This window comes from Pelophylax lessonae (genome assembly GCF_965119305.1).
Source record: "Pelophylax lessonae genome assembly, chromosome: 3".
NCBI classification, from domain to species: domain Eukaryota; kingdom Metazoa; phylum Chordata; class Amphibia; order Anura; family Ranidae; genus Pelophylax; species Pelophylax lessonae.
In genome coordinates, this window is record NC_138770.1 from 2,188,701 (window position 1) to 2,214,158 (window position 25,458).

General features: G+C 45.2%; 6 protein-coding genes across 6 annotated transcripts in view; 3 read left to right on the plus strand and 3 right to left on the minus strand.

Annotated features, from left to right (window-relative positions):
• Positions 1 to 25,458, minus strand: part of LOC309549119 (uncharacterized protein) — a 2,919,967-nt gene that overhangs the window by 1,700,678 nt on the left and 1,193,831 nt on the right. The gene's annotated exons all lie outside the window — the stretch shown is intronic.
• LOC309549117 (uncharacterized protein) overlaps positions 1 to 25,458 on the plus strand; it is a 4,285,597-nt gene that overhangs the window by 1,590,017 nt on the left and 2,670,122 nt on the right.
• The window catches only part of LOC309548666 (uncharacterized protein), a gene marked incomplete at its 3' end in the record, with an annotated part of 135,602 nt that overhangs the window by 65,725 nt on the left and 44,419 nt on the right, over positions 1 to 25,458 (minus strand). The gene's annotated exons all lie outside the window — the stretch shown is intronic.
• The window catches only part of LOC309548668 (uncharacterized protein), a gene marked incomplete at both ends in the record, with an annotated part of 75,782 nt that overhangs the window by 8,908 nt on the left and 41,416 nt on the right, over positions 1 to 25,458 (minus strand).
• Positions 9,436 to 25,267, plus strand: LOC309548669 (uncharacterized protein; the record flags this gene model as incomplete). The annotated part of the gene is made up of 7 exons (XM_082248632.1): positions 9,436 to 9,619; positions 9,736 to 9,833; positions 9,913 to 10,119; positions 10,221 to 10,362; positions 11,901 to 12,162; positions 12,346 to 12,418; positions 25,259 to 25,267. Exons 1-7 carry the CDS (start codon positions 9,535 to 9,537, stop codon positions 25,265 to 25,267), a joined length of 876 nt encoding a protein of 291 aa, XP_082104758.1. The 5' UTR covers positions 9,436 to 9,534.
• Positions 11,659 to 13,441, plus strand: LOC309548670 (uncharacterized protein; the record flags this gene model as incomplete). Its single annotated transcript, XM_082248633.1, has 3 exons — positions 11,659 to 11,724; positions 12,236 to 12,345; positions 12,514 to 13,441. 3 exons carry the CDS (start codon positions 11,659 to 11,661, stop codon positions 13,139 to 13,141), a joined length of 804 nt encoding a protein of 267 aa, XP_082104759.1. The 3' UTR covers positions 13,142 to 13,441.

Sequence of the window (25,458 nt, forward strand, 5' to 3'; positions counted from 1 at the left end):
CGGGGGGGGGGGGGGGTGGTAGAAATATATTACTGCTCGGGGGAGACATTTTGGCACCTTTGATTTTGCAGTAAAATGGATTGCAGATTTAGCCATGTAGAACATCTGTTATATGGATACAAAGAACCCCAGCCGAGAGTAAAGGGTGGAAATGGCTCCTGATCCCCAGATTTGGGCAATTATGTCACCAATATAAATGGAAAAAACCTGCGCTATGTGTAACAACTCAAATACCTACAAAAATAACTTATACCGGACTGCTGCTGTAACAAAGGTAAGTATTAATGATGTGAAAAAGTAAAGTGCGCTGGTCTGTGATATGCTGCTACCAGATGAAAAAATATGTGATAAAATAATTGATGGTGCGCTATATCAAAAAATTATAAAGTGTGTATACCAATCAATACAAACACAATTCCAAATATAAGCAAAATATACAGAAATAGTGAAGAAAAGTCCCACGACACGACTGTGTCAATAGTGAGACCACCAACAGTGATAGTGACAAGTGAAAGTGTCTGTTGTACAATACAAATCAAAATGTAAATAAACGGTGTATAAGTCCCAACACAATTGTATCAATGGTGAAACCACCAACAATGGTGAGGTGCTGACAGGTGATGGTTAATTCGCTTTGTGAATTGAAGTTCCCTCCACCTGCTGGAAAGCCTCCTTACCGGACGGAATAGGGTAAGTGCTTTTCTCTAGTGAAAATGAACAATCCTGGTGCCCAAACTGAACAAAGTGCTCCCCGCCGTGCATTCACAAGGGCCCGTCAGGCCTCTTACCAGATCAAATGGGTATATCAAGCACTGCACACTGCCCTCAGGTTCAACCGATATTGGTAGCCACAATGGATGTAGAAGTCCTATGTCACTCCACTGTTCACATTCGGGTAGGTTTCTGTGTTCAGATAGTACTCATGGCCACTTGTTATGGGTGATTATGAGGATCATTTCGCTCCAGCATTAACATGTAAAAGAATAACTGCCCATGGTGCATTACCCTTGATATTGCTTTATTGAATAAAAAATATGCACTTACATGTATGCGGAATAGACTTCACATAAAGATAAAAAGCGTTGAGGGATTCCTAAATGCCTGGGTCCGGCTGCAGCTCGGATCCTAAGCGACGTGGTGACGGCACGCCTCCTGCCTGACGCGTTTCCGCCGATTGGCTATCTTCAGAGAAAGGAGGTTCTCGCGCGCCGTCACTTCCGTCCTTTTATTCTAAAGGGAGCCGCGTCACTTCCGGTGTCTGCAGAGGAGGCGCCGGAAGTCTCTTACGGGTTCCTCGGCTTCAAATTATTAAATATACCCTAATATCCATAACAGTAATCGAATCTGGAGGTGATTTAGTGATATTGGAAACGGAAAGGTTCCTCTTTACTACTTTGAGTACATCGCAAATGACTGTGTATCCCCTTATTCTCGATCTCTCTACTGTTAAAATTCAATCTATTTAATGTTGGGTGTACTTAGAACTCTCAATAAGGAGTATAGTCTCTCCACATTTATAATTGGGATAAATTTTACATAGATATCTCTATTTAAATGTCAACCTTGACACCGGAAGTGAAGGGTCCGATATTCCTATAACTAGGGGTATGTTGACGTATAGATGTATATTTAAAATCTAAAGCTAAAATACAGCATAATACCTTTTAAAATATAAAATGAATAAAACACCTCTATATAAAAAAACCTCTATATAAAAAATACATTCTGTAAAATAATAAAAGATTTTATCATACCAGATCTCTATATGTGGTCTGGATGTATGTGTGTATAAAAAGTAACATGCTGGAAGGTATAATTTTAATACTAGCTATGTATTAACTGTTGTTAATATGAGAGTTGATATCCCAGTCTATGTTATGACCTCTAGGTCTATAACATTTTAGCTCATAAATCCAAAAGGTCTCACGTCTCGAAATTGACCTTTGTAGGTTACTACCTCTCCAATGTGGTACGTGTTTTTCAATGACCGTGATTTTGAGTTTTTTTGGATCTTTGTTGTGGCAAGTAGCATAATGCTGGGAGACACTATGTCCTGGGAATCCATTGTGGATATTTGTTAGGTGTTCTCCAACACGAATGCCTGCTGTCCTAATAGTCCTACCTACGTACTGTAGGTTACATTCGCATTGTAGTAGGTATATTACACCTTTGGTATCACATGTTATGAACTCTCTGATGGGATATTCTTTCCCTGTAGTGGTGGAAGTAAATTTGTTGGTTCTCAGTGTAATTGCCTCTGTACATATCCGGCACCTTTTGCAGGGATAAAAGCCCTTCATGTTTGGGAATATCTCCATCTTGATGGGTCTTTCGACTGGGTTTCTGGCTATTAATTCCTTCAGGTTCGTCGCCTTCCTGAAGATTATTTTAGGTTGGGTCGGTAAGACTTGCCCTAAGATTTTGTCCTCTTGTAGGACACCCCAGTACTTCCTAAAAATATAATTGAGCCACTTGTAATTGCTGGAGAACTTAGTGGTGAATGCGTATTCAAAGTGAGGAGAAGTTGAAGTATTTTTACATTTTGGTTCCACTAAGTTTTGATTTGTATTGTACAACAGACACTTTCACTTGTCACTATCACTGTTGGTGGTCTCACTATTGACACAGTCGTGTCGTGGGACTTTTCTTCACTATTTCTGTATATTTTGCTTATATTTGGAATTGTGTTTGTATTGATTGGTATACACACTTTATAATTTTTTGATATAGCGCACCATCAATTATTTTATCACATATTTTTTCATCTGGTAGCAGCATATCACAGACCAGCGCACTTTACTTTTTCACATCATTTATACACACACTTTCAAGTAGCAGCAGGTCAATATGGATATTTTTGAATATTACAGCACACGGAAACTTTTAGTAGAAGATATCTTCACTAAAACCACTCATGAGACCACAGATTTAAGAGGAGTCTTCATGAGACTAAAAAACGTAATGATCTCTGAATTACATGCGTCTTGGGACATAGCGTTTCTTGAGAAATATGTCCAGGAGAAAATGGTCCCCAGGAGTCTGAGGTGGAATTTATACCCAGACCAAGGCGATCCAGATCTCAAGGAATGGTTTCATTTTTTCAATGGAGCCGGCATGGGCTTACTTAATTTCCTTATTGATAGGAAGAGAAAGAAAGTCCTAAAATTAAATAAGGAAATTTTAGAAATTAAGGAGAAGTTGGTACCATCCATGCAAGAAGAAGCATATAAGGTATACAACCAAGAACTGAGAGAAATACTAGCTATGGAAGATGAAGAACAAAAAACTAAGAAAAGGAAAAAATATCTCAGAGACCTGGATGATTACCGGACCTCAAAGGTATTTAAGTGGCAACTTAACCTTGTAGTGGAAGAAGAAGAAAATATAGAAACCCAAAATTCACCAGGAGAAGGGACCTCCCAGCAAACTTTGGAACCGTTTGGTTATAGAGCACCGAAGGATGTACCCAAGAAAGAGGTGAAAATAAAAGAACCCCCTAAAAAAGATGCAGAACATTTAGGGTATAGAGGAACTGATAAGTTCAAACCTTTGAGAGAGAACAACTCAAGCCAGAATACGAGACAGCAAAATGGGGGAGACAATCCTAATAATTACAAGAAAGAAAGAACGAGACCTCCCAGACATGACTCCTTTAGGAGTAAACATGAACAACGAACGAATTCGAGGGAGAGACAAAAAAGAAGATCAAGATCTCGATCACCGAGAAGGATGTCTATGGACTATATGGGGAATTACAATGATTCTCCCCATACCCCTAGAGTTTATCCCCAATATACCCAAAATAGATTCGAACCCTTACGACACAGTGGATATGAAGAAAGGGAAGAGGTGTTTGAACCTCCACAGAATAAAACACCCATGAAAAACAACAAGAAGAATTTTTTAGGGCAGGGCCCAAAGAAAGGCAAAAAAAGAAGAAAATAAATAGAGGATGCAGAGGAGGCTCAAAGAAAAGAAGGACGAGTCACGAAATCCAAGGGATTTTCAATCTGAGTAAGATAGATCTCTCCGACTCTGAGAAACATACATTGAGCAAAGGGCTAAAATATGCCCCGAAGAAACCCCTAAATAAGTTTGAGACATTTGTGGACATCCACAAATATGTGAGGAAACTCAACATAAAGAGACATTTTTTGTCAAAAGCAGGAGAGAGGAACTATGTTTCCTATCAAACCTCAACTGTAATTCCATCAGGTTTGAAGAACGCCTCATTGTTTAATCCTCCAGGAGTCCCAAGCCATCATGTTACAGTATTTAGGGATCTGGTTCTTAAAGAACTAGAAGAAAAAGAGCTGGAATTTAAACCTCAAGGAGATTTACAAAAGGGTATTAAATCCCTATGTGAGAAGAAGAACCTAGTGATTAGACCAGCTGACAAGGGTGGAGGGATCGTATTATTAAATAAGGATGACTACATCCAAGAAATGGATAGATTGGTGGGAGACCAGACCACATACGAAGTCCTAAGAAGTGATCCCACCTCCGTATATAAAAAGAAGCTGGAAAAACTTATCCATAAAGGTTTTGATATGGGAATTTTAAATGAGAAAGAAAAAGAATTTCTAGTCCCTATCTCACCGAGAATCCCGACTATATACTACCTCCCGAAAATTCACAAATGTCTGAATAATCCACCCGGGAGGCCTATAGTCAGCGGAATCGAATCAATAACCTCGAGGATAGGAAAATACGTTGACTATTTCTTACAACCTCTAGTACAGGAAACACCTGCTTTCCTTAAGGACACATCACAATGCATTAAGGATATCACAGAGGTTGAGATTCAAGGTGACGTACTACTAGTTACAGCGGACGTCACCTCGTTGTACACCATCATACCACATGAGATGGGGTACGAAGCAGTCAGCGTATTCCTGGATGCGAACCATGATATTCCGCTCAAACAAAAACAATTTATTTTGGACCTTCTAACCTTTGGGATGAATCACAATTATTTTTACTATAACCAGAATTTTTATCGCCAGCGGACAGGTGTGGCTATGGGGGCAAAATTTGCCCCCAGCTTAGCCAACCTGTTCATGGCTCTCTGGGAGGACCGGAACATTTTCACCAATCGTGTGAAAGAACTGGTCATTTGGAGGAGGTATATTGATGATACACTGCTGATATGGCAAGGAGATGAAATATCGTTGAAAAATTTCATGGATAACCTCAATTGCAACAACTGGGGTATTAGATTCACCTACCAATACAGCAATACCTCCATCAACTTTCTTGATTTGGTGATCTATCGTAAAAACTCGGGCTTTGCAACCAAGTCTTTCTTCAAACCAACTGATAGAAACGGTTTCATAGCTATCGACAGTTGTCATCATCCCAAATGGCTTGGCTCAGTACCTAGAAGTCAATTTAGAAGGATCCGCAGGAACTGTACTACACAAGAAGATTTCCAACAACAAGTAGGGACCCTGAAGCAGAGGTTCGTGGAAAAAGGGTATGACACCTCGGAGCTGGACAAAGAGATTAAAAATGTCATGCCCATGGAGCAAAAGAACTTAGTGGAACCAAAATGTAAAAATACTTCAACTTCTCCTCACTTTGAATACGCATTCACCACTAAGTTCTCCAGCAATTACAAGTGGCTCAATTATATTTTTAGGAAGTACTGGGGTGTCCTACAAGAGGACAAAATCTTAGGGCAAGTCTTACCGACCCAACCTAAAATAATCTTCAGGAAGGCGACGAACCTGAAGGAATTAATAGCCAGAAACCCAGTCGAAAGACCCATCAAGATGGAGATATTCCCAAACATGAAGGGCTTTTATCCCTGCAAAAGGTGCCGGATATGTACAGAGGCAATTACACTGAGAACCAACAAATTTACTTCCACCACTACAGGGAAAGAATATCCCATCAGAGAGTTCATAACATGTGATACCAAAGGTGTAATATACCTACTACAATGCGAATGTAACCTACAGTACGTAGGTAGGACTATTAGGACAGCAGGCATTCGTGTTGGAGAACACCTAACAAATATCCACAATGGATTCCCAGGACATAGTGTCTCCCAGCATTATGCTACTTGCCACAACAAAGATCCAAAAAAACTCAAAATCACGGTCATTGAAAAACACGTACCACATTGGAGAGGTAGTAACCTACAAAGGTCAATTTCGAGACGTGAGACCTTTTGGATTTATGAGCTAAAATGTTATAGACCTAGAGGTCATAACATAGACTGGGATATCAACTCTCATATTAACAACAGTTAATACATAGCTAGTATTAAAATTATACCTTCCAGCATGTTACTTTTTATACACACATACATCCAGACCACATATAGAGATCTGGTATGATAAAATCTTTTATTATTTTACAGAATGTATTTTTTATATAGAGGTTTTTTTATATAGAGGTGTTTTATTCATTTTATATTTTAAAAGGTATTATGCTGTATTTTAGCTTTAGATTTTAAATATACATCTATACGTCAACATACCCCTAGTTATAGGAATATCGGACCCTTCACTTCCGGTGTCAAGGTTGACATTTAAATAGAGATATCTATGTAAAATTTATCCCAATTATAAATGTGGAGAGACTATACTCCTTATTGAGAGTTCTAAGTACACCCAACATTAAATAGATTGAATTTTAACAGTAGAGAGATCGAGAATAAGGGGATACACAGTCATTTGCGATGTACTCAAAGTAGTAAAGAGGAACCTTTCCGTTTCCAATATCACTAAATCACCTCCAGATTCGATTACTGTTATGGATATTAGGGTATATTTAATAATTTGAAGCCGAGGAACCCGTAAGAGACTTCCGGCGCCTCCTCTGGAGACACCGGAAGTGACGCGGCTCCCTTTAGAATAAAAGGACGGAAGTGACGGCGCGCGAGAACCTCCTTTCTCTGAAGATAGCCAATCGGCGGAAACGCGTCAGGCAGGAGGCGTGCCGTCACCACGTCGCTTAGGATCCGAGCTGCAGCCGGACCCAGGCATTTAGGAATCCCTCAACGCTTTTTATCTTTATGTGAAGTCTATTCCGCATACATGTAAGTGCATATTTTTTATTCAATAAAGCAATATCAAGGGTAATGCACCATGGGCAGTTATTCTTTTACATGTTAATGCTGGAGCGAAATGATCCTCATAATCACCCATAACAAGTGGCCATGAGTACTATCTGAACACAGAAACCTACCCGAATGTGAACAGTGGAGTGACATAGGACTTCTACATCCATTGTGGCTACCAATATCGGTTGAACCTGAGGGCAGTGTGCAGTGCTTGATATACCCATTTGATCTGGTAAGAGGCCTGACGGGCCCTTGTGAATGCACGGCGGGGAGCACTTTGTTCAGTTTGGGCACCAGGATTGTTCATTTTCACTAGAGAAAAGCACTTACCCTATTCCGTCCGGTAAGGAGGCTTTCCAGCAGGTGGAGGGAACTTCAATTCACAAAGCGAATTAACCATCACCTGTCAGCACCTCACCATTGTTGGTGGTTTCACCATTGATACAATTGTGTTGGGACTTATACACCGTTTATTTACATTTTGATTTGTATTGTACAACAGACACTTTCACTTGTCACTATCACTGTTGGTGGTCTCACTATTGACACAGTCGTGTCGTGGGACTTTTCTTCACTATTTCTGTATATTTTGCTTATATTTGGAATTGTGTTTGTATTGATTGGTATACACACTTTATAATTTTTTGATATAGCGCACCATCAATTATTTTAAAGGTAAGTATTCCCTTTATCAATTAGAAGAGCGTTATGTGTCACAGCGCTGTCCTATTGTGTGTGCACATAAATTATCACAAATACACTAAAATATGTGGATACATTCATATATAAAGTGCTAGGGGCTCAAAATAATGTTCTCTGCAGTTCTACTGCTTCCACTTTACACCTACTTCACTCATCGTATGGGGTTTATCAATAAATTAAGTAAACTGATCCATGTGCAAATTCATATACAACATAAAGTGCTTTGTTCCCTGCAGATCCACTGCTTCCACTTTTCATCTACTTCATTAATCTTATAATATTTGCTGCTATATTAAATAAACTTAAAATCTGTGAAATTTCATGAAATCATACAATATTTTGTGCTCATTATAGTGTTCTCTGCAAGTCCACTGCTTCCACTTTGCATCTACCTTAATAAACGTATTTTGTTTAAAAAAAAAGTCCACAAATGAATGAAAAGTTGATAAGGTGTGAAAGTTCTCCGTGCTCCAAACTGTGCCAGCTGTAGTGTAGCCACGCCTTCTTCCACCTCTTACACACGTGATGGTGAGGGCGCCCTCTTAGTAGTGCTTCCCCACTCACCAGAGCAATATGATTCCCAGCTTTTCAGCTACCAGAGTCACAAACATCCTTCACACTCTCCTCACCTCCGATGGCAAAGGAACTGGATCCTCCTCGCTCACTCCGGCAAGTCTGCTGCGCTCTCTGTCAGTCTCCCTCCTAGACTCGGCTTCCTCCTCCGACCGCTGTTCCAGCAGGAGCTCCGCCTCTTCATACACACTCAGGGGGGAGAGAAAGGGGAAGGATATACAGTACATACACACACAGCACAAGGCCGTGTTCACACTACCAGACGGTTCTCAGGGCTGCAGTTCCTCTGAGCTCCACAAGGTGGTGATCTCACTTCTACCCAGACAGGAAGTCTCTATGGAATACAGACAGGAAGTGATGTCAGGTACAGACAGGAAGTTTCGGGTGATAGGTGAGTCAGGAAGATATAGAGAGAGGAGAAATCGGTGGAAGTAGCAACAGAGGAGGTAATAAGATCTTATTTTCTATTTTCACCCAGTAACCCCCCCCCCCCGTCATGTCAATCCTCTTCCTCCATAGTCACTGTGACGTCTTTTATCTCCAGCAGATGAGGATAGACACATATATAGTGTGGAAACCTAGATTAACCCCTTCAGGGTTAGAACATTTCCCCACTTATGGGGCCGTAACATTCTCTTCATTTTAGAGATGAGTCACCTTTCCCACCAATGACCTTCTCACCCTATTAGTCTTACCGATTATAACACTTTTATTAGTGTGGGGGGAGTGGCGGTGTATGGCAAGATACACAATGGGTCCAACAAAAAAAGCATTATCTAGTAATAGAAGGTCCATACGTTGTGGTGAGTGCACATTCATGTGGTGTCACCTGGAAGTGGTCACGTGTTTATCTGTTACTAATGGCACCAGCACCTGTTCCCCTACCTCTTGTTTTTCAAGCAACTGTTATTTGAATGGGACTTTTTGATACATGGAATATTAGTTATATTTTATAATCTTGATTCTCATTGTTGGCAGAGTGGTCTATATACACATTTACCTGGTAGAATAGAAAAATATAAAGAAGATTCCAGAAGTCCCCAGAGAGATCATGGAGGAGAGGTGAGCGGTGGTGGGAATTCTGGGACATTATCCAGTAACAGACAAGGGATGTGTCTGGATGGTGACTGTATCATTGTGTGTGTCAGGTTCCTATAAGGTGTCAGGATGTCACTGTCTATTTCTCCATGGAGGAGTGGGAGTATTTAGAAGGACACAAGGATCTCTACAAGGACGTCATGATGGAGAATCAGCCGCCCCTCACATCACCGGGTAAGAGGAGACTTTATTGTAAAGGAGAGAGCAGTACGGAGGATCCACCTAGATCCCCCATCATCTGATAAACACATAGAAACAATGTATTCAGTCAGTGTGTGTGTTTCCTACAGATGGATCCAGTAATGGGAACCCACCAGAGAGATGTCCCCGTCCTCTGTATTCCCGGGATTCCACACAGGAAGGTCACACCATCCCCCACCATCATCAGGTAGATAATTGACAATTATTGGTAATTCTGATTTATACACAGCATGTTTGTTACAATGAATGTTTTATTATATATTCAGAGTGGAAACCTCTGGGATGATAATATTGATGTTAAAGAAGAGTATAAAGAGGAGGATGAGGAGTATGGAGTGATGGAGGAGGTTTCAGAAGGATACAAGGATATGATGGAGCCACCTAATACCAGGAACCCACCAGAGAGATGTCCCCGTCCTCTGTATTCCCGGGATTCCACACAGGAAGGTCACACCATCCCTCACTGTTACAAGGTGGGTGGGACAGTCTCTAGAACATGGACTTGTGGAGACAATGTGTGGATTTTTATTTGAGCTTATATTTTACTAAATTAAAATGTATTTTTTTGCTTTAGGGTGAAGATCTGATAGATATAGAATTTGAGGTTAAAGCAGAAGAAGAAGAGACGTATGTGAGGGATGATCAGCAGTCTATGGAGGAGGATGGAATAACGGGGACATTTATAGAGGAGGACACTCCTACAGAGATCTGCACAGGTGGGTCATTAACACTAAATACATTCCTCCACCCATACTGCTCACTGATTGGTCCAGAGTAGGGCATGGACTGGGTGATATCAGCCTGTAATCCCCTGGTCACTTTCCTGAGCTGTGTTCCCCGTCCTGTATTCCTGTATTTCTCTCAGATAATCTTCCTTCTCTGTGCTGCAGACACAATTTATGTATCTAGACTGGATTTATGGAGATTCTGGGATTCAGCTGGCAGAAAAATGTTAATTTTTTGCATAGGTGTTATTAGATCTAAGCACCTGGGGCATGTATCTTGAGTCTTCTGCCCAATGCCTGGATCTAAGCTAAATCTCTCCCGGGGTTCCTTGCTCTGTTATTTGCTGGCTGTGCCGGGTGGAGGGATTTGTCTGTATAGTCTCACACCCAAGTCACTGAGTGCAGTCTCAGGAGATGGGAGGCAGCGGTGTGGGACCTCTGCAACTTGTCTCATGTAAACATTTAAGCTTCCACTGATTACTGAATAGCAATATTATGAGTCCTGACCCTTACATTGTATAATTTATATTGTACATTACATACTCCTGACCCCTGCACTATATACTCTATGTTGTACATTACATACTCCTGATCCCTGCACTATATACTCTATGTTGTACATTACATACTCCTGCACTGTATACTTTATGTTGTACATTACATCATTCTGATACTATATAGTCCTATCTGTTGTATCTTATACAATATGTTGTACATTACATACTCCTGACTTCTGCTCTCTCCCCTCTACCACTGCTATATATACACATAATATGGATTCTCTTTTGTTACACCCATTTTCTACCAGCTGGACATTTCGGATGATTTGATTGGAGCACAGACTTTTACATGTTGATAATAATGTGATAACATCCTCCAACTTTGGAACCTTAAACAGAAAGTAATAATGAGGGAGGAGTCAGTAACCCAATGATGGTGGTCTTCAGGATCAGTCCAGTCTTCATATTGGTTGTTCCCCCCCCCCCCCCCCCATCCTCACTTTCTGACCTCTGGTGGGGCTCAGCCCCGCTGTTATTCATGACTAAATCATGGACTAAATAAGGAAGTGCAGGACTTCTTGTGTTGGGAAGATGGCAATGAGTGATAAAGGGGGAGGGGACACTCGTCCTATAATCCCCTCATCACTGTCACTTCTATAAATGACAGTTCTCGTTGTTTCCTCACTCTCTGACTAAGGTCCATGAATAAAGAAATGAACTGGTTGGAGATCAGAGGACCCATTTACTAGTCACAGGCATTGGTAGATAGTGAGTAGGTGTCCCGCACATGACACATCAAGGCGTGGACTGGCGTAGGTCCCGACTGAGACTGCCATTTACTATCATACAGCAGGTATTGATTTGATGTGTGGTTCATGGGACACCTAGTCACCCTCTACCATTTACTAGTTACCTTGAGGGGGGAATTGTAAGATCCTCAGAGACAAAGCTATCTGATGTGGGCGGAGTCCTGGTTTAGGGGAACCAATGTGCTGATGTCTAGTAATAATCTTTTTATTTCTATTTTAGTAGATGGACGGGAGATGAGGAAAACCTCAGAGGATTGTCTCACTTTGTCTCCAGACGGTAAAGTAGAAGACGAGGACATCACACAGTATAGTCCAGGAGAAAACCCGGCTACCTCAAATGTCCATCCGGCACCACACAGTGTAGATGGACCATCGTATTCCTCTTATCCTGAGGAACCTCAGACTGTGAGGGACGGTGCCGGACCATCGTATTCCTCTTATCCTGAGGAACCTCAGACTGTGAGGGACGGTGCCGGACCATCGTATTCATCTTATCCTGAGGAACCTCAGACTGCTAGAGACAGTGCCGGACCATTGTATTCCTCTTATGCTGAGGAACCTCAGACTGTGAGGGACAGTGCTGTCCTTCCAACAGATAAGAGGCTTTCCTGTACTGAGTGCGGGAAGTGTTTCCGTTTTAAATGCCGTCTTAATGCACATAAAAGGTCTCACATGGTAGAGAAGCCGTATTCCTGTACTGAGTGCGGGAAATGTTTCCGTTCTAAATATGGTCTTAATGTGCATAAAAGATCTCACACGGGGGAGAAGCCGTTTTCCTGTCCTGAGTGCGAGAAATCTTTTTCACAGAAGTCTGATCTTTACAAACATCAGAGGTCTCACACGGGGGAGAAGCCATATTCCTGTCCTGAGTGCGGGAAATATTTTTCACGGAAGTCTCATCTTCACACACATCAGAGATCTCATACAGGGGAAAAACCATTTTCCTGTCCTGAGTGTGGGAAATGTTTTTCTAGGAAGTCGTTTCTTTACACACATCAGAGATCTCACACGGGGGAGAAGCCATATTCCTGTCCTGAGTGTGGGAAATGTTTTTCACTAAAGTCTAATCTTCACACACATCAGAGATCTCACACGGGGGAGAAGCCATTTTCCTGTCCTGAGTGCGGGAAATCTTTTTCACGGAAGTCCCTTGTTTACAAACATCAGATGTCTCACACGGGGGAGAAGCCGTATTCCTGTCCTGAGTGTGGGAAATGTTTTTCAGTGAAGTTCAATCTTTACACACATCAGAGATTGCACACGAGAGAGAAGCCATATTCCTGTCCTGAGTGTAGGAAATGTTTTTCAGTGAGGTCCCATCTTAACAGACATCAGAGAACTCACACGGGGGAGAAGCCGTATTCCTGTTCTGAGTGCGGGAAATGTTTTTCAGCTAAGTCCAGTCTTTACACACATCAGAGAACTCACACGGGCGAGAAGCCACTTACCTGTCCTGAGTGAGGGAAATGTTCCTCACTGAAGTCCTGTCTTCCTGTACATCAGGGATCCCACACAACCCTGGAGGTGTAATAGTGCCTTGAGTGTGGGAAATGTCTTCTATATGAATGTTGCTGGACATGTGGGGAAGAAGCACACCCTGATATACACCTCAGATATACTCCATGGCTGATCTTCATCATGTAAGAAACACTTCATAAGGAGATCAGAGATGACCAGAGACATGGATGAAGTGTTGTACCGTGTTGGCTTTTCATTGGCTGAGTAAATTTTGGGGTGTAGAGTGGTAAGTAGAGCCGTGAAATGAAGGAATCACCTTCAGAATGTCTTGCTTGTCTGTGTGACGGTTACGGATAATGATATAGCGGGTTACAGAGCTAGAAGCTGTTAGATCCCATATATCTTTATCAGTAAACTTTACACAGACAAGACAGAAATTCTGAAGTTGATGTCCTTCATTTCAAGGCTCTACTTACCAGTGGTGACCCCGAAGCGTGTCTCTCTGTCTTCAGTCCATCCTTCTCCCATCCCCCAACAGGAGGGAAGGAGAACTCGGAGGTAAACTAGGTGAGAACTTCTTTCCTTTGCTCCTGTGTGGGTTTGGGTGGCTTGGCGGAGTGCGGCACGAGAGGTAACACCGCTTGTCTTTATATTTCTACATATCTTGTCTGGGTGGAGGTTATTGGTTGGAAAATATTTATACTGTTTGATTTTCTGTAAATAATTTCTGTTTTCCCTTTGAAGGGAGATATTATGTGTGGTTTGATGAAGTGATTGGCTTAATAGTTACCACTTCACTTACATGTTTAGTTTTTATAAAATAGATGAACAAATATGACAAGCATTCATTCATCCATGACAAATGTTGGTCTTATTTTATTTCATTCAGTGATTTCCTATGATCATTGGGTCCATCTAGTGGCCATAATGCGGTACTAAACTATTTTTCCTGATTGAGATATTTTGGAACTAATACCTCATTATGGCCACTAGTTGGAGCTGACGATTATAGGAAATCACTGTGTTTATTAGAATATGGCCAGAATAATTTTTTGCATAGACCCCTTAGTTACCTATGTCGGGGGGGGGGGGTGTCATACAAATCCCTGAGATCACACCCATATATTTATGAGTACAGTACACATTGAAGGACATAAATACCAGAGCTGTGTTTGCATTATTTTTGCACACATGGTAAAATGCAGATTTTGTGCCTGAAGATTAGATAAAACCCCCAAACATATATTTTCTGAAAGCAGAGGCCATGGAGAATAAAATGGTGGTAATTGTTAAGGTGTTCCTCGTACACAAATGTCACCTTCATATCTGGGTTTATTTTCTCCTTTCCCCCATTTTCTATGGTGTGATCTTTTCTACAATACTTTGTTATAATAATGTAACATGTTGTGTATTGTATTGGACACAAATTATTACCGACTCCGCCTCCACATTCCAGACAAGTCATTTTCCTGACCAATTGGATTTCTTCCTTTACCATTTAATTCATTTTGTTTTTGCACTCTTGTTAAAATTAGGATAAAAAATATATTGAACGAAAAAAATTGTGTGTGTCGTGCAATGATGACAGACTTCAGTATTCAGAAACGGCTGGTAGGTGACACTTCCATATACAGCCCAAGGAAGTGACAAGAAGCCCCTAGGAACCTTTGGAGGAACCCTGGCTGAGAGAGGCTGGACTAGGCAGTCATATATAATAACTGTGGGGGATGGGCTGATGGAGAAAATAAAAGTACAGTTGTTAGGTGGGGGCAGAATATGCTTCCCTGAAGAGATGAGTTTTCAAGCAACACCTAAAGGTGGATAGAGTAGGAGATAGACAGATTGGAGTAGAGAGTTCCACAGGATAGGAGAGACTCGGGAGAAGTCCTGGAGGTGGGAGGAGGTGTCAAAGGAACTAGAAAGCAGAAGATATTGGGAGGATCAAAGAGGATGATTTGGTTGGCATATTGAGACCATTTTAGTGGTATTGCTGGGGGCCGAGTTGTGAATGACTTTGTAAGTTACTGTTAGTATTTTTTATTTAAATTTGTTGGGTGAGTGGCAGCCAATGAAGGGATTGGCAGAGAGGGGTAGCAGATACTAAGTGGTTTGTAAGGTGGAGGAGTCTTGCAGCAAAATTCATGAGGGACTGAAGGGGGGATAGCCCATGTAAAGGTAAGACAATGAGGAGGGAGTGGCAGTGGTCGAGGCGAGAGATAACCAGGTAATAGGGATGGGCAAATGGTTTGGGATGGGCATAAGTTTGGCTTGAACATCGTCTGTTTGGGTGTTCGCCCAACACCAGAAATTTCTGTGTGCGTGTTTTTCTTTTTTTTTTTTCTTTTTTTTCATGTTTGATACTATCAATGCAATTATTTTTTTTTTAATTATTTATTTTTTTACAAAATATTGTTTTTAAAGGAGCAGTGATTTTAATTAATGCTTACAATGAAAAAAAAAAAGAAAAAGAAAAATTCCTTTAAATATAGTGCCTGGGGAGTCCCCTTAGTCTGCCTGTAAAGTGGTGTATCTGTACTGTGTATAGAACCTGCTGCAGCAAAACTGACATTTATAAAGAAAAAAATTACATTTAAATTGATTTTCCCAGCCATTGTCGGCAATAGAAATAAAAAATAAAACTAATAACAGTGTGGGGGTCCCCCCTCGGTCCATACCAGGCCCTTTGAAATCCCCACAATCATTCTCGGTGACTTCAACATCCCAGTTACTACAAACACTTCTGCTACTTCTAAATGTTTTAGTCTATCCTCCTCATTTGGCCTAAAGCAATGGATACACAATGGATAGAGGCTTCTACCATACCTCCCAACCGTCCCGGAATCCGCGGGACTGTCCTGCAATTTGGAGTGAGTCCCACGGAGCCGGGTTGAAGTCCCGCAAAATCATCTGGCCGGCCATCTCTTCTCCCCCCTCCTCCTCCCAGCTCCGCCCCCGTCTTCGGCTCCTGCCTCTAAGCGCCAGGATCGCTGCAGTGGGAAACAATCAGAGACACAGACTGTAGTCAGGGCCGTCTTTAATGCAGGTAAAAAGGGGCTGTCATTTTTTGGGTGCCCAAAGCAGTTGCCCCTTGCCCACGCTTGCCAAATGTCATGGCTTTGTCTAAGCTGCCTGTCCCGCTGTGCTCTTGTCCCCGGCTGCATTCCGGAAAGCAGAGCCACGGTTGGGACAGCTTGCAGCCATTTCACTCCATGTTTGTGTTCACTACATGTTTGCTGCCCCTGCCCGCCCACTGTTCACACATTTTTGCCCCCTGTACCTCCCCCCAGTGGCGTACCAAGGGGCGGGGGGGCGGCCTGCCCCGGGTGCCACGCACTGGGGGGTGTCAGCCGGTGTCCTGCCCGGCGTGTTCCATATCGCAGTGTGAACTTAGGCAGCTCCATCAGTCCGCGCTGCCGGGGGGGGCGGAGCGGCGGCGGGAATAAGGGGCGGGGCCTCGGCAACAAGAAGGGGCGGAGCTTAGGTGGGAAGAAGGTGAGTTCCGAAGTGTGTGTGCTGGATAGGAGGGGGGTGGGGCAGATGTATATGAGGAATTCATCTTTCCCTAGCTCCCTGTCCCCCCCAGTGCTCTCAACCCCCCTGGTTTTCCCTGCCCACCCCCCAAGTGCTCCCTGTCCCCCCCCAGTACTCTCCACCCCTCTGGTTTTCCCTGCCCACCCCCCAAGTGCTACCTGTCCCCCCCGGTGCTCTCCACCCCCCAAGTGCTCCCTGTCCCCCCCCCAGTGCTCTCCACACCCCTGGTTTTCCCTGCCCACCCCCCAAGTGCTACCTGTCCCCCCCAGTGCTCTCCACCCCACCTGGTTTTCCCTGCCCACCTCCCAAGTGCTACCTGTCCCCCCCAGTGCTCTCCACCCCACCTGGTTTTCCCCCCCCCACCCCCCAAGTGCTACCTGTCCCCCCCAGTGCTCTCCACCCCACCTGGTTTTCCCTGCCCACCCCCCAAGTGATCCCTGTCCCCCCCCAGTGCTCTCCACCCCTCTGGTTTTCCCTGCCCACCCCCAAGTGTTACCTGTCCCCCCCAGTGCTCTCCACCCCCCAAGTGCTCCCTGTCCCCCCCAGTGCTCTCCACCCCCCTGGTTTTCCCTGCCCAACCCCCAAGTGCTACCTGTCCCCCCCCCCAGTGCTCTCCACCCCCTGGTTTTCCTGAATTATGCCCTCCCAACCCCCATAGCGTGTGCCCTCAGGACCCCCTGATATGTGCCCTCCCAACCCCCATAGCGTGTGCCCTCAGGTTCTCCTGATATGTGCCCTCCTGACCCCCATAGTGTGTGCCCTCAGGACCCCCTGATATGTGCCCTCCCAACCCCCATAGCGTGTGCCCTCAGGTTCTCCTGATATGTGCCCTCCTGACCCCCATAGTGTGTGCCCTCAGGACCCCCTGATATGTGCCCTCCCAACCCCCATAGTGTGTGCCCTCAGGACCCCCTGATATGTGCCCTCCCAACCCCCATAGCGTGTGCCCTCAGGTTCTCCTGATATGTCCCCTCCTGACCCCCATAGTGTGTGCCCTTAGGACCCCCTGATATGTGCACTCCCAACCCCTATAGCTGTGGCTGTGTGTGAGAGAGGCAGAGGCTGGGCGGGATTGCCGTGTGTCTCATTGTAGAGGGGAGTTTGTGAGACTACAATATCCAGCATGTCTATGGAGGAGGAGCTCTCCCCCCCCCTTTCTCTTCTCCCCCCTTTTTCTTCTCTCCTCCCTCCCTTCCCATCCTTTACCCCCCTCTGTCCTCACTTCCTCTCTGTCCTCCCCCCACTCTCCCCCCCCTTCCTCCCTCCCTCCCCCCTCCCTCTGTCATCTTTCTCTCCGTCATCCCTCCCTCCATCATCCCTCCCTCCCTCCGTCATCTCTCTCCCTCCCTCCCTCTGTCATCCCTCTGTCATCCCTCCCTCCCTCTGTCATCCCTCCCTCCCTCTGTCATCTCTCTCTCCCTCCCTCCCTCTGTCATCCCTCCCTCCCTCTGTCATCCCTCCCTCCATCATCACTCTCTCCCTCCCTCCCTCTGTCATCCCTCCCTCCCTCTGCATTGAAAGGGGTCACGCTGGTTATTTTGCATTAAAGGGGTCACGCTGGTTATTTTGCATTAAAGGGGTCACGCTGGCCATTCTGCATTAAAGGGGTCACGCTGGTTATTTTCCATTAAAGGGGTCACGCTGGCCATTCTGCATTAAAGGGGTCACGCTGGTTATTCTGCATTAAAGGGGTCACGCTGGTCATTCTGCATTGAAAGGGGTCACGCTGGTTATTCTGCATTAAAGGGGTCAGGCTGGTCTTTCTGCATTGAAAGGGGTCAGGCTGGTTTTTCTGCATTGAAAGGGGTCAGGCTGTTTTTTCTGCATTGAAAGGGGTCAGGCTGATCATTCTGCATTGAAAGGGGTCACGCTGGTCATTCTGCATTGAAAGGGGGCACGCTGGTCTCTCTGCATTGAAAGGGGGCACGCTGGTCTCTCTGCATTGAAAGGGGGCATGATGATCTCTCTGCATTAAAGGGGGGCACGGCATGCTGGTCATTCTGCATTGAAAGGGGGCACGCTGGTCATTCTGCATTGAAAGGGGGCACACTGGTCATTCTGCATTGAAAGGGGGCACGCTGGTCATTCTGCATTGAAAGGGGGCACGCTGGCCATTCTGCATTGAAAGGGGGCACGCTGGTCTCTCTGCATTGAAGGGGGGCACAGCATGCTGGTCTCTCTGCATTGAAGGGGGCACACTCTACCTTGATTACTGAAGGTCCCTTTCACACTTTTGTGACCTCAAAGTCACGCAATTTTTAACAGCGTTTTTTGCCGCAAAGCAATGCCTATTAAATTTTTCTGTTTGCGCCCCCCAAAAGGGGGCATTTGGGTTGAATGGAGCTGGGGTGGGCATATGGGGTGGATGGAGCTGGGGTGGGCATATGGAGTGTTTGGAGGTTGGATGGGTGTTTGGGATAGATAGTGCTAGGGTGGGCATTTGGGGTGGATGGAGCTAGGGTGGGCATTTGAGGTGGATAGAGCTGCTGGGGGCATTTGGGGTGTATGGGGGGGGGGGTGTATGGAGCTGGGTGGGCATTTGGGGTGTATAGAGCTGGGGGGGTGGATGGTGCAGAGTCTGTCCCCTGCATTCTGTACATTACATACTCCTGTCTCCTGCATTCTCTACATTACACTCTCCTGCACTATATAAACAATACTGTACATTATATACTTCTCACCAAAGTCTTCATTGTCCCAACAGTTGCTGGTTGCTATGCAGTCTCTGACTATTTTAATGAAGTTCTTCTTTAAGGTAGGCTGAGCAATCAAAGCATATTTTATGAGTACTAGGAAGTCTGGGTTTTGTTTACCCTATCCCTTAAGCCCCTCCCACTGCTAAGCAATTGGCCACACCCACAATTTGCCGCGGCGCGCAGGTTTTGTTTCTCTTTCAGTGTCCCTCATTGCAAAGTTCAAAAGTTGGGAGGTATATTCTACTCACTCTGGTGGCAACACCCTCATCCTTGTATTCTCTCACCTATGCACTCCATGCAACCTCTCCAACAATCCTCTCCCTCTTTCTAAATACCACTAGGGATGGGAGAACAGTTTTGACCGAGCATAACTTCAGCCTGAAATGGCCCCTTCAGGTGTTTGCCAAAACACCCAAATTTTCTGTGCGCTCTGCGTTTCTTCTATTTATCTTACTATATACATCCCGCCGAGTGCACAGTCAATAGGTTGTTAAGAAGCGAGGCCGGGAAACCAGCCACGGCTTCCTTAACAACAAATGAGTCCTCAGCTGTCAGCGGGCTCTCCCGCAGACAGCTGAATGTGAAAAAAAGGGGTGTTGGCAAAGAAAATAAAAAATGGGGAAAAAAACAGCGTGGAGTCCCCACCATCTACACCAGGCCCCATCCATACCAGGCCCAAAAAAGGCTGCATGCTTGGATAAGGGTCTGGTATAGATTTTGAGGGGAAACCCCAGGCCAATTTTTTTTGTAAATGGCGTATCTTTCCCCCCAAAATCCATACCGGACTCTTATCTCAGCACGCAGCCTGACAGGCCAGGACAGGGGTGAGTACAAACGAGTGCCCCCCCAAACCACACCTGGCCACATGCCCTCAACATGGGGGGTGCTTTGGGTTAGGGGGGTCTTCAGGGGGCTAATTGGTAAATCTGGAAGCCCCCTTGAAAAAAGGGGCCCCCAGATCCTGGCCCCCATTTACCAAAAAAAGTGTTAAAAATAAAGACATGAGGCAGTTTTTGACAGTTCCTTTATTAAAAAAAATAAAATAAAAAAACAATGTCCCCTGATGTAGATCCATCGTCAATCACAACGACAGATGCACCGCAGACCCAAAAAAAACCTCCGCCCACGAAGAGGGCTGACTGTCGAATGCCTGCTCCGCTGGGTGACGGTTTTTAAATAGGTAATGGACAGAGCCATCTGGTGATGTCACCTGGTGGCCCTGCCCCTTATGATGTCACCGATCCAGCATGCACCAGTCAGTTACATCACAAGGGGGGCGGGCCACCAGATGATGTCACCAGGTGACACTGCTTCTTACCTTTTTAAGAACTGTTAGACTGTCATTCCCTGAGGGTGGAGTGTTTTCTTTTTTGGGGTCCAGAGGTGCAGTGGGCTTCATAACTGACGACGGATCTACATTGGAGGACATTGTTTTTTTTATTTTCCTATAGAAGGAATTGTGAAAAATGGGCTCATAGCCTCATTTATTCTTACAATGTACCCCAAACTCATTCACACAGGGGGGCGGTATCTGGGGGCCCCCTTGTTAAAGGGGGCTTCATGATTCTGATAAGCCCCCTGCCTGCAGGCCCCCGTAACCACAGGCCAAGGTTTTGGGGAAGAGGCCCTTGTCCCCATCAACATCCCCCATGTTGAGGGTATGTAGCCTGGTATGATTCAGGTGGGGGCACTCGCTCGTCCCCCCCCTTTCCTGGCATGCCAGGCTGCATGCGCGGATGAGGGTCAGTCAGAGGCGTCACAAGGGGGGGGGCGGGCCGCACCAGGGTGTCCATCAAGGGAGGGTGACACCCAGTGTAAGGTAAAAAGGCTGCCAGTAAAAAAAAACAGCCTGTCTCAGCCTGTGACGCTTGGAGTTCCGGAGCCTGCCGAGACGAGTCTCCAATGATCTTTCTGAGTCAGTGTTCTGATGCTACTTGCACCCTCCCCCTTCTCCAGCGCGCCTTATTTGATCTAAACAAGAAGAGATGCCGGGAGGGGGGGAGAAGTGCAGTCTGCAGTGGAGGACAGACTTGTTTAGCCTAGCAGTAAGGTAAGCTGGCTGCTGGCTAAACTCGGCAAAATGTCATGTCGGTTGCTTGTTGTCTTAGTGGGCAGGAGGAGGAGGGAGGGGGAGAGAATGTGCTCTCTCTAGCAGGCTCCTGTCTGTTTTTTTTTTTTTTGTGTGAGATCTACTCTGCTGCTGAAGGGTGGATATTTTCTACATTCTACCCCCAATGTCTAATACACCTCCCTAGAATCCCTATCCCTTACCTGCTCATCAGTCCAGTTCAGGCACAGACTCCTCTCCTGCATTACCACCTCGTGTCTGTAGCACTACAAATCCAAGCATGCCAGGAGAGGGGAGGCAGCAGCAGACAGATCAGGCTGATTTTCAGATTAAATGTGTATAGTGTGTATGTACTGTATGATCATTATTTATTTATTGTGCTTGGTGGTCTTAAGGTGTTTACTATTCATATACCTATCAGAGTAAGTAGAGAGCACATTTGCAGTGGAAGTGCTCTGGAGTATTTTTATTAGTGTATAATGGAAATCCAGAGTGGTGGAGTGATGGGGGAGGGAGATGGACAGAGAGATGGAAAGAGTGAGGAGTGAGTAAGGGATGGAGGAATAGATTGGGTGACAGAAAGGCAGATAGATGAAGGGATGGAGCAAGGCATAGATGGATGGTAAGACACCGAGAAATGGAACAATGGAGCAAAGGATATAGGGATGGGGTGATGGAGGGATGGAGTTATGGAAAGAGAGTGAGAGACAGACAGAATAATAGAAAGATAAAAGTGATGGCGGGTAGAAAAGGGGGAGGGATATATAGGGCACAAGGATTTTTGGATGGACAGTATGATGGAGAGATGGAGCAAGGGGCAGACAAATGAAGCAAGGGACGGATGGAGCAAGAGATAAAACAATGGAGTTATGGAAAAATGAAAATAATGGAGGGTGAAGTGGTGGGAGGGATGGTTGGATGGACAGTTTAATGAAGGGATGGAGACAGGGGGTGATGGAGTGATGGAAACAGGGGGGGGGGGGTGGAGTCAGAAGATGATGGAGGGATGGAAACAGGAGGTGATGGGGGATGGAGTGATGGAGACAGGAGGTGATGGAGTGATGGAGACAGACAGGCGGTCCTTAGAATTGGGGACATAATATTTGGGTGATTTCCCCCCACTTTCTGTGATGGCTATGGAACAGAAATTAAGGGGAAATCTCTCCAGTTTGACATAGGTGACAAAATCTGATGGGTTATAATCTAATCTGGCTTACTATATCAAAAATAACATAAGAAATATGTTATTTTACCTTAATGTCTATCTTAAACCACATTGCTAATTGCATATTGTACTTGTTTGTAGCTTATGCACTGAAATTTGCAATTAAACCTGTCATTTTGTAACTTTTGGAAAATGCCAGTAAAAACTTGGCTGTGCCAGTAAATTTTGAGTGTCGTGTCAGTGAATTTCAGTCTGGTAGGTTGGCAACACTGGTGACACCACTGTGCCTGAGGCGGGAGCCGAAGCTGCCAGTCTGTGGCCCCACCACTCGCTGCCTCTAGGTCTCGCGGCCGCCGAAATTGCAGTGTGTTATAATCTATTCAGACCAGCAGCCTCCTCCAGCAGTGTTTGTCACGAACAGATGGTGGGTGTGTTACCTGACCCCACCTCCTCGGCTTGGCTTCTCCTGTGTACTGTACATTGCTGGGGTCCTGGGAGCAGGCAAACAAGACGAGCGGCAAAGGTCTGGAGTGGCCATCAGTGCCATAAAAAAAACATTATTAAAAGGGGTTGGGGTGACACCATGAGTTACCGCACCGGGTGACACCAACCCTAGTGACGCCACTGCTGCTACTTCCAAACTTCTCAGTCTAACCTCCTCATTTGACCTGAAGAAATGGATACACAATGGATAGAGGCTTCTACTCACTCTAGTGACAGCACCCTCAGCCTTGTATTCTCCCACCTATGTGTTCCATGCATCCTCTCCAACAATCCTCTCCCTCCCTCTAAACACCACTAGGGATGGGCGAGTGGTTTGGGCCGAGGAGAACTTCACCAATCACCCGAATTTTCTGTGCGCTCGGTGTTTTCATTTTTTTTACTATTTACATCCTGCCGAGCGCACAGTCAATAGGTTGTTAAGAAGGGAGACCGGGAAGCCGGTCGCTGCGTCCTTAACAACGAATGAGTCATGAGCTGTCAGTGGGCTTCCCCACTGATAGCAGAATGTAAAAAAAAAAGAATTGCCGGCAAGAAAAAAATCGGGAAAAAAATAGGCGTGGGGTCCCCCAAAATCCATACCAGGCCCTTTGGGGCTGACATGAATTTTTTAGGGGAAATTCATGCCAAAATTTAAAAAAACAAATGGCATGAAGTCCCCAAAAATCTATAACTGACCCTCATCCGAGCATGCAGCCTGGCAGGCCAGGAAAGGGGGGGACGAGCGAGTGCCCCCACCTGAATCATACCAGGCTACATACCCTCAACATGGGGGATGTGCCCCAAAGCACCTTGTCCTATGTTGATAGGGACAAGGGCCTCTTCCCCAAAACCTTGGCCTTTGGTTGCGGGGGCCTGCAGGCAGGGGGCTTATCAGAATCATGAAGCCTCCTTTAACAAGGGGGCCCCTAGATCCCGCCCCCTGTGTGAATGAGTTTGGGGTACATTGTGAGAATAAATGAGGCTATGAGCCCGTTTTTCACAATTCCTTCTATAGAAAAATAAAAAAAACAATGTCCTCCAATGTAGATCCGTCGTCAGTCATGATACCCACTGCACGTCTGGACCCCAAAAAAGAAAACACTCCACCCTCAACGAATTACCGTCTAACAGTTCTTAAAAAGGTAAGGAGCAGGGCCACCTGGTGACATCATCTGGTGGCCCGCCCCATTTGTGATGTAAATGACTGGTGCATGCTGGATCGGTGACATCATAAGGGGCAGGGCCACCAGGTGACATCACCAGGTGGCTCTGTCTATTACCTATTTAAAAACTGTCACCCAGTGCAGCAGGCATTCGACAGTCAGTCCTCTTCGTGGGCGGAGGTTTTTTTTAATAAAGGAACTGTCAAAAACTGCCTCATGTCTTTATTTTTAACACTTTTTGGTAAATGAGGGCCAGGATCTGGGGGCCCCCTTTTTCAAGGGGGCTTCCAGATTCCGATTAGCCCCTGAAGACCCCCTTAACCCAATGCACCCCCCCATGTTGAGGGCATGTGGCCAGGTGTGGTTTGGGGGGGGGGGGGCACTCACTTGTCCTCACCCCTGTCCTGGCCTGCCAGGCTGCGTGCTGAGATAAGGGTCCGGTATGGATTTTGGGGGGAAAGATACGCCATTTAAAAAAAAAAAATGGCCTGGGGTTTCCCCTCAAAATCTATACCAGACCCTTATCCAAGCATGCAGCCTTTTTTGGGCCTGGTATGGATGGGGTCTGGTGTAGACGGTGGGGACCCCACGCCGTTTTTTTTCCCCATTTTTTATTTTCTTTGCCAACAATTTTTTTTTACATTCAGCTGTCTGCGGGAGAGCCCGCTGACAGCTGAGGACTCATTTGTTGTTAAGGACGCCGTGGCCGGTTTCCCGGCCTCGCTTCTTAACAACCTATTGACTGTGCACTCTGTGGGATGTAAATAGTAAAATAAATAGAAGAAACGCAGAGCACACAGAAAATTTGGGTGTTTTGGCAAACACCTGAAGGGTCCATTTCGGGCTGAAGTTATGCTCGGTCCAAACCGTTCGCCCATCCCTAGTGGTTTTTAGAGAGAGGGAGAGGATTGTTGGAGAGGTTGCATGGAGTGCATAGGTGAGAGAATACAAGGATGAGGGTGTTGCCACCAGAGTGAGTAGAAGCCTCTATCCATTATGTAATCATTGTTTCAGGCCAAATGAGGAGGATGGACTAAAATATTTAGAAGTAACAGAAGTGTTTGTAGTAACTGGGATGTTGAAGTCACCGAGAATGATTGAGGGGATTTCAAAGGGCCTGGTATGGACCGAGGGGGGACCCCCACATTGTTTTTTTTTTAAATTATTTCTATTGCAATGGCCGGGAAAATCAATTTAAATGTAATTTTTTTCTT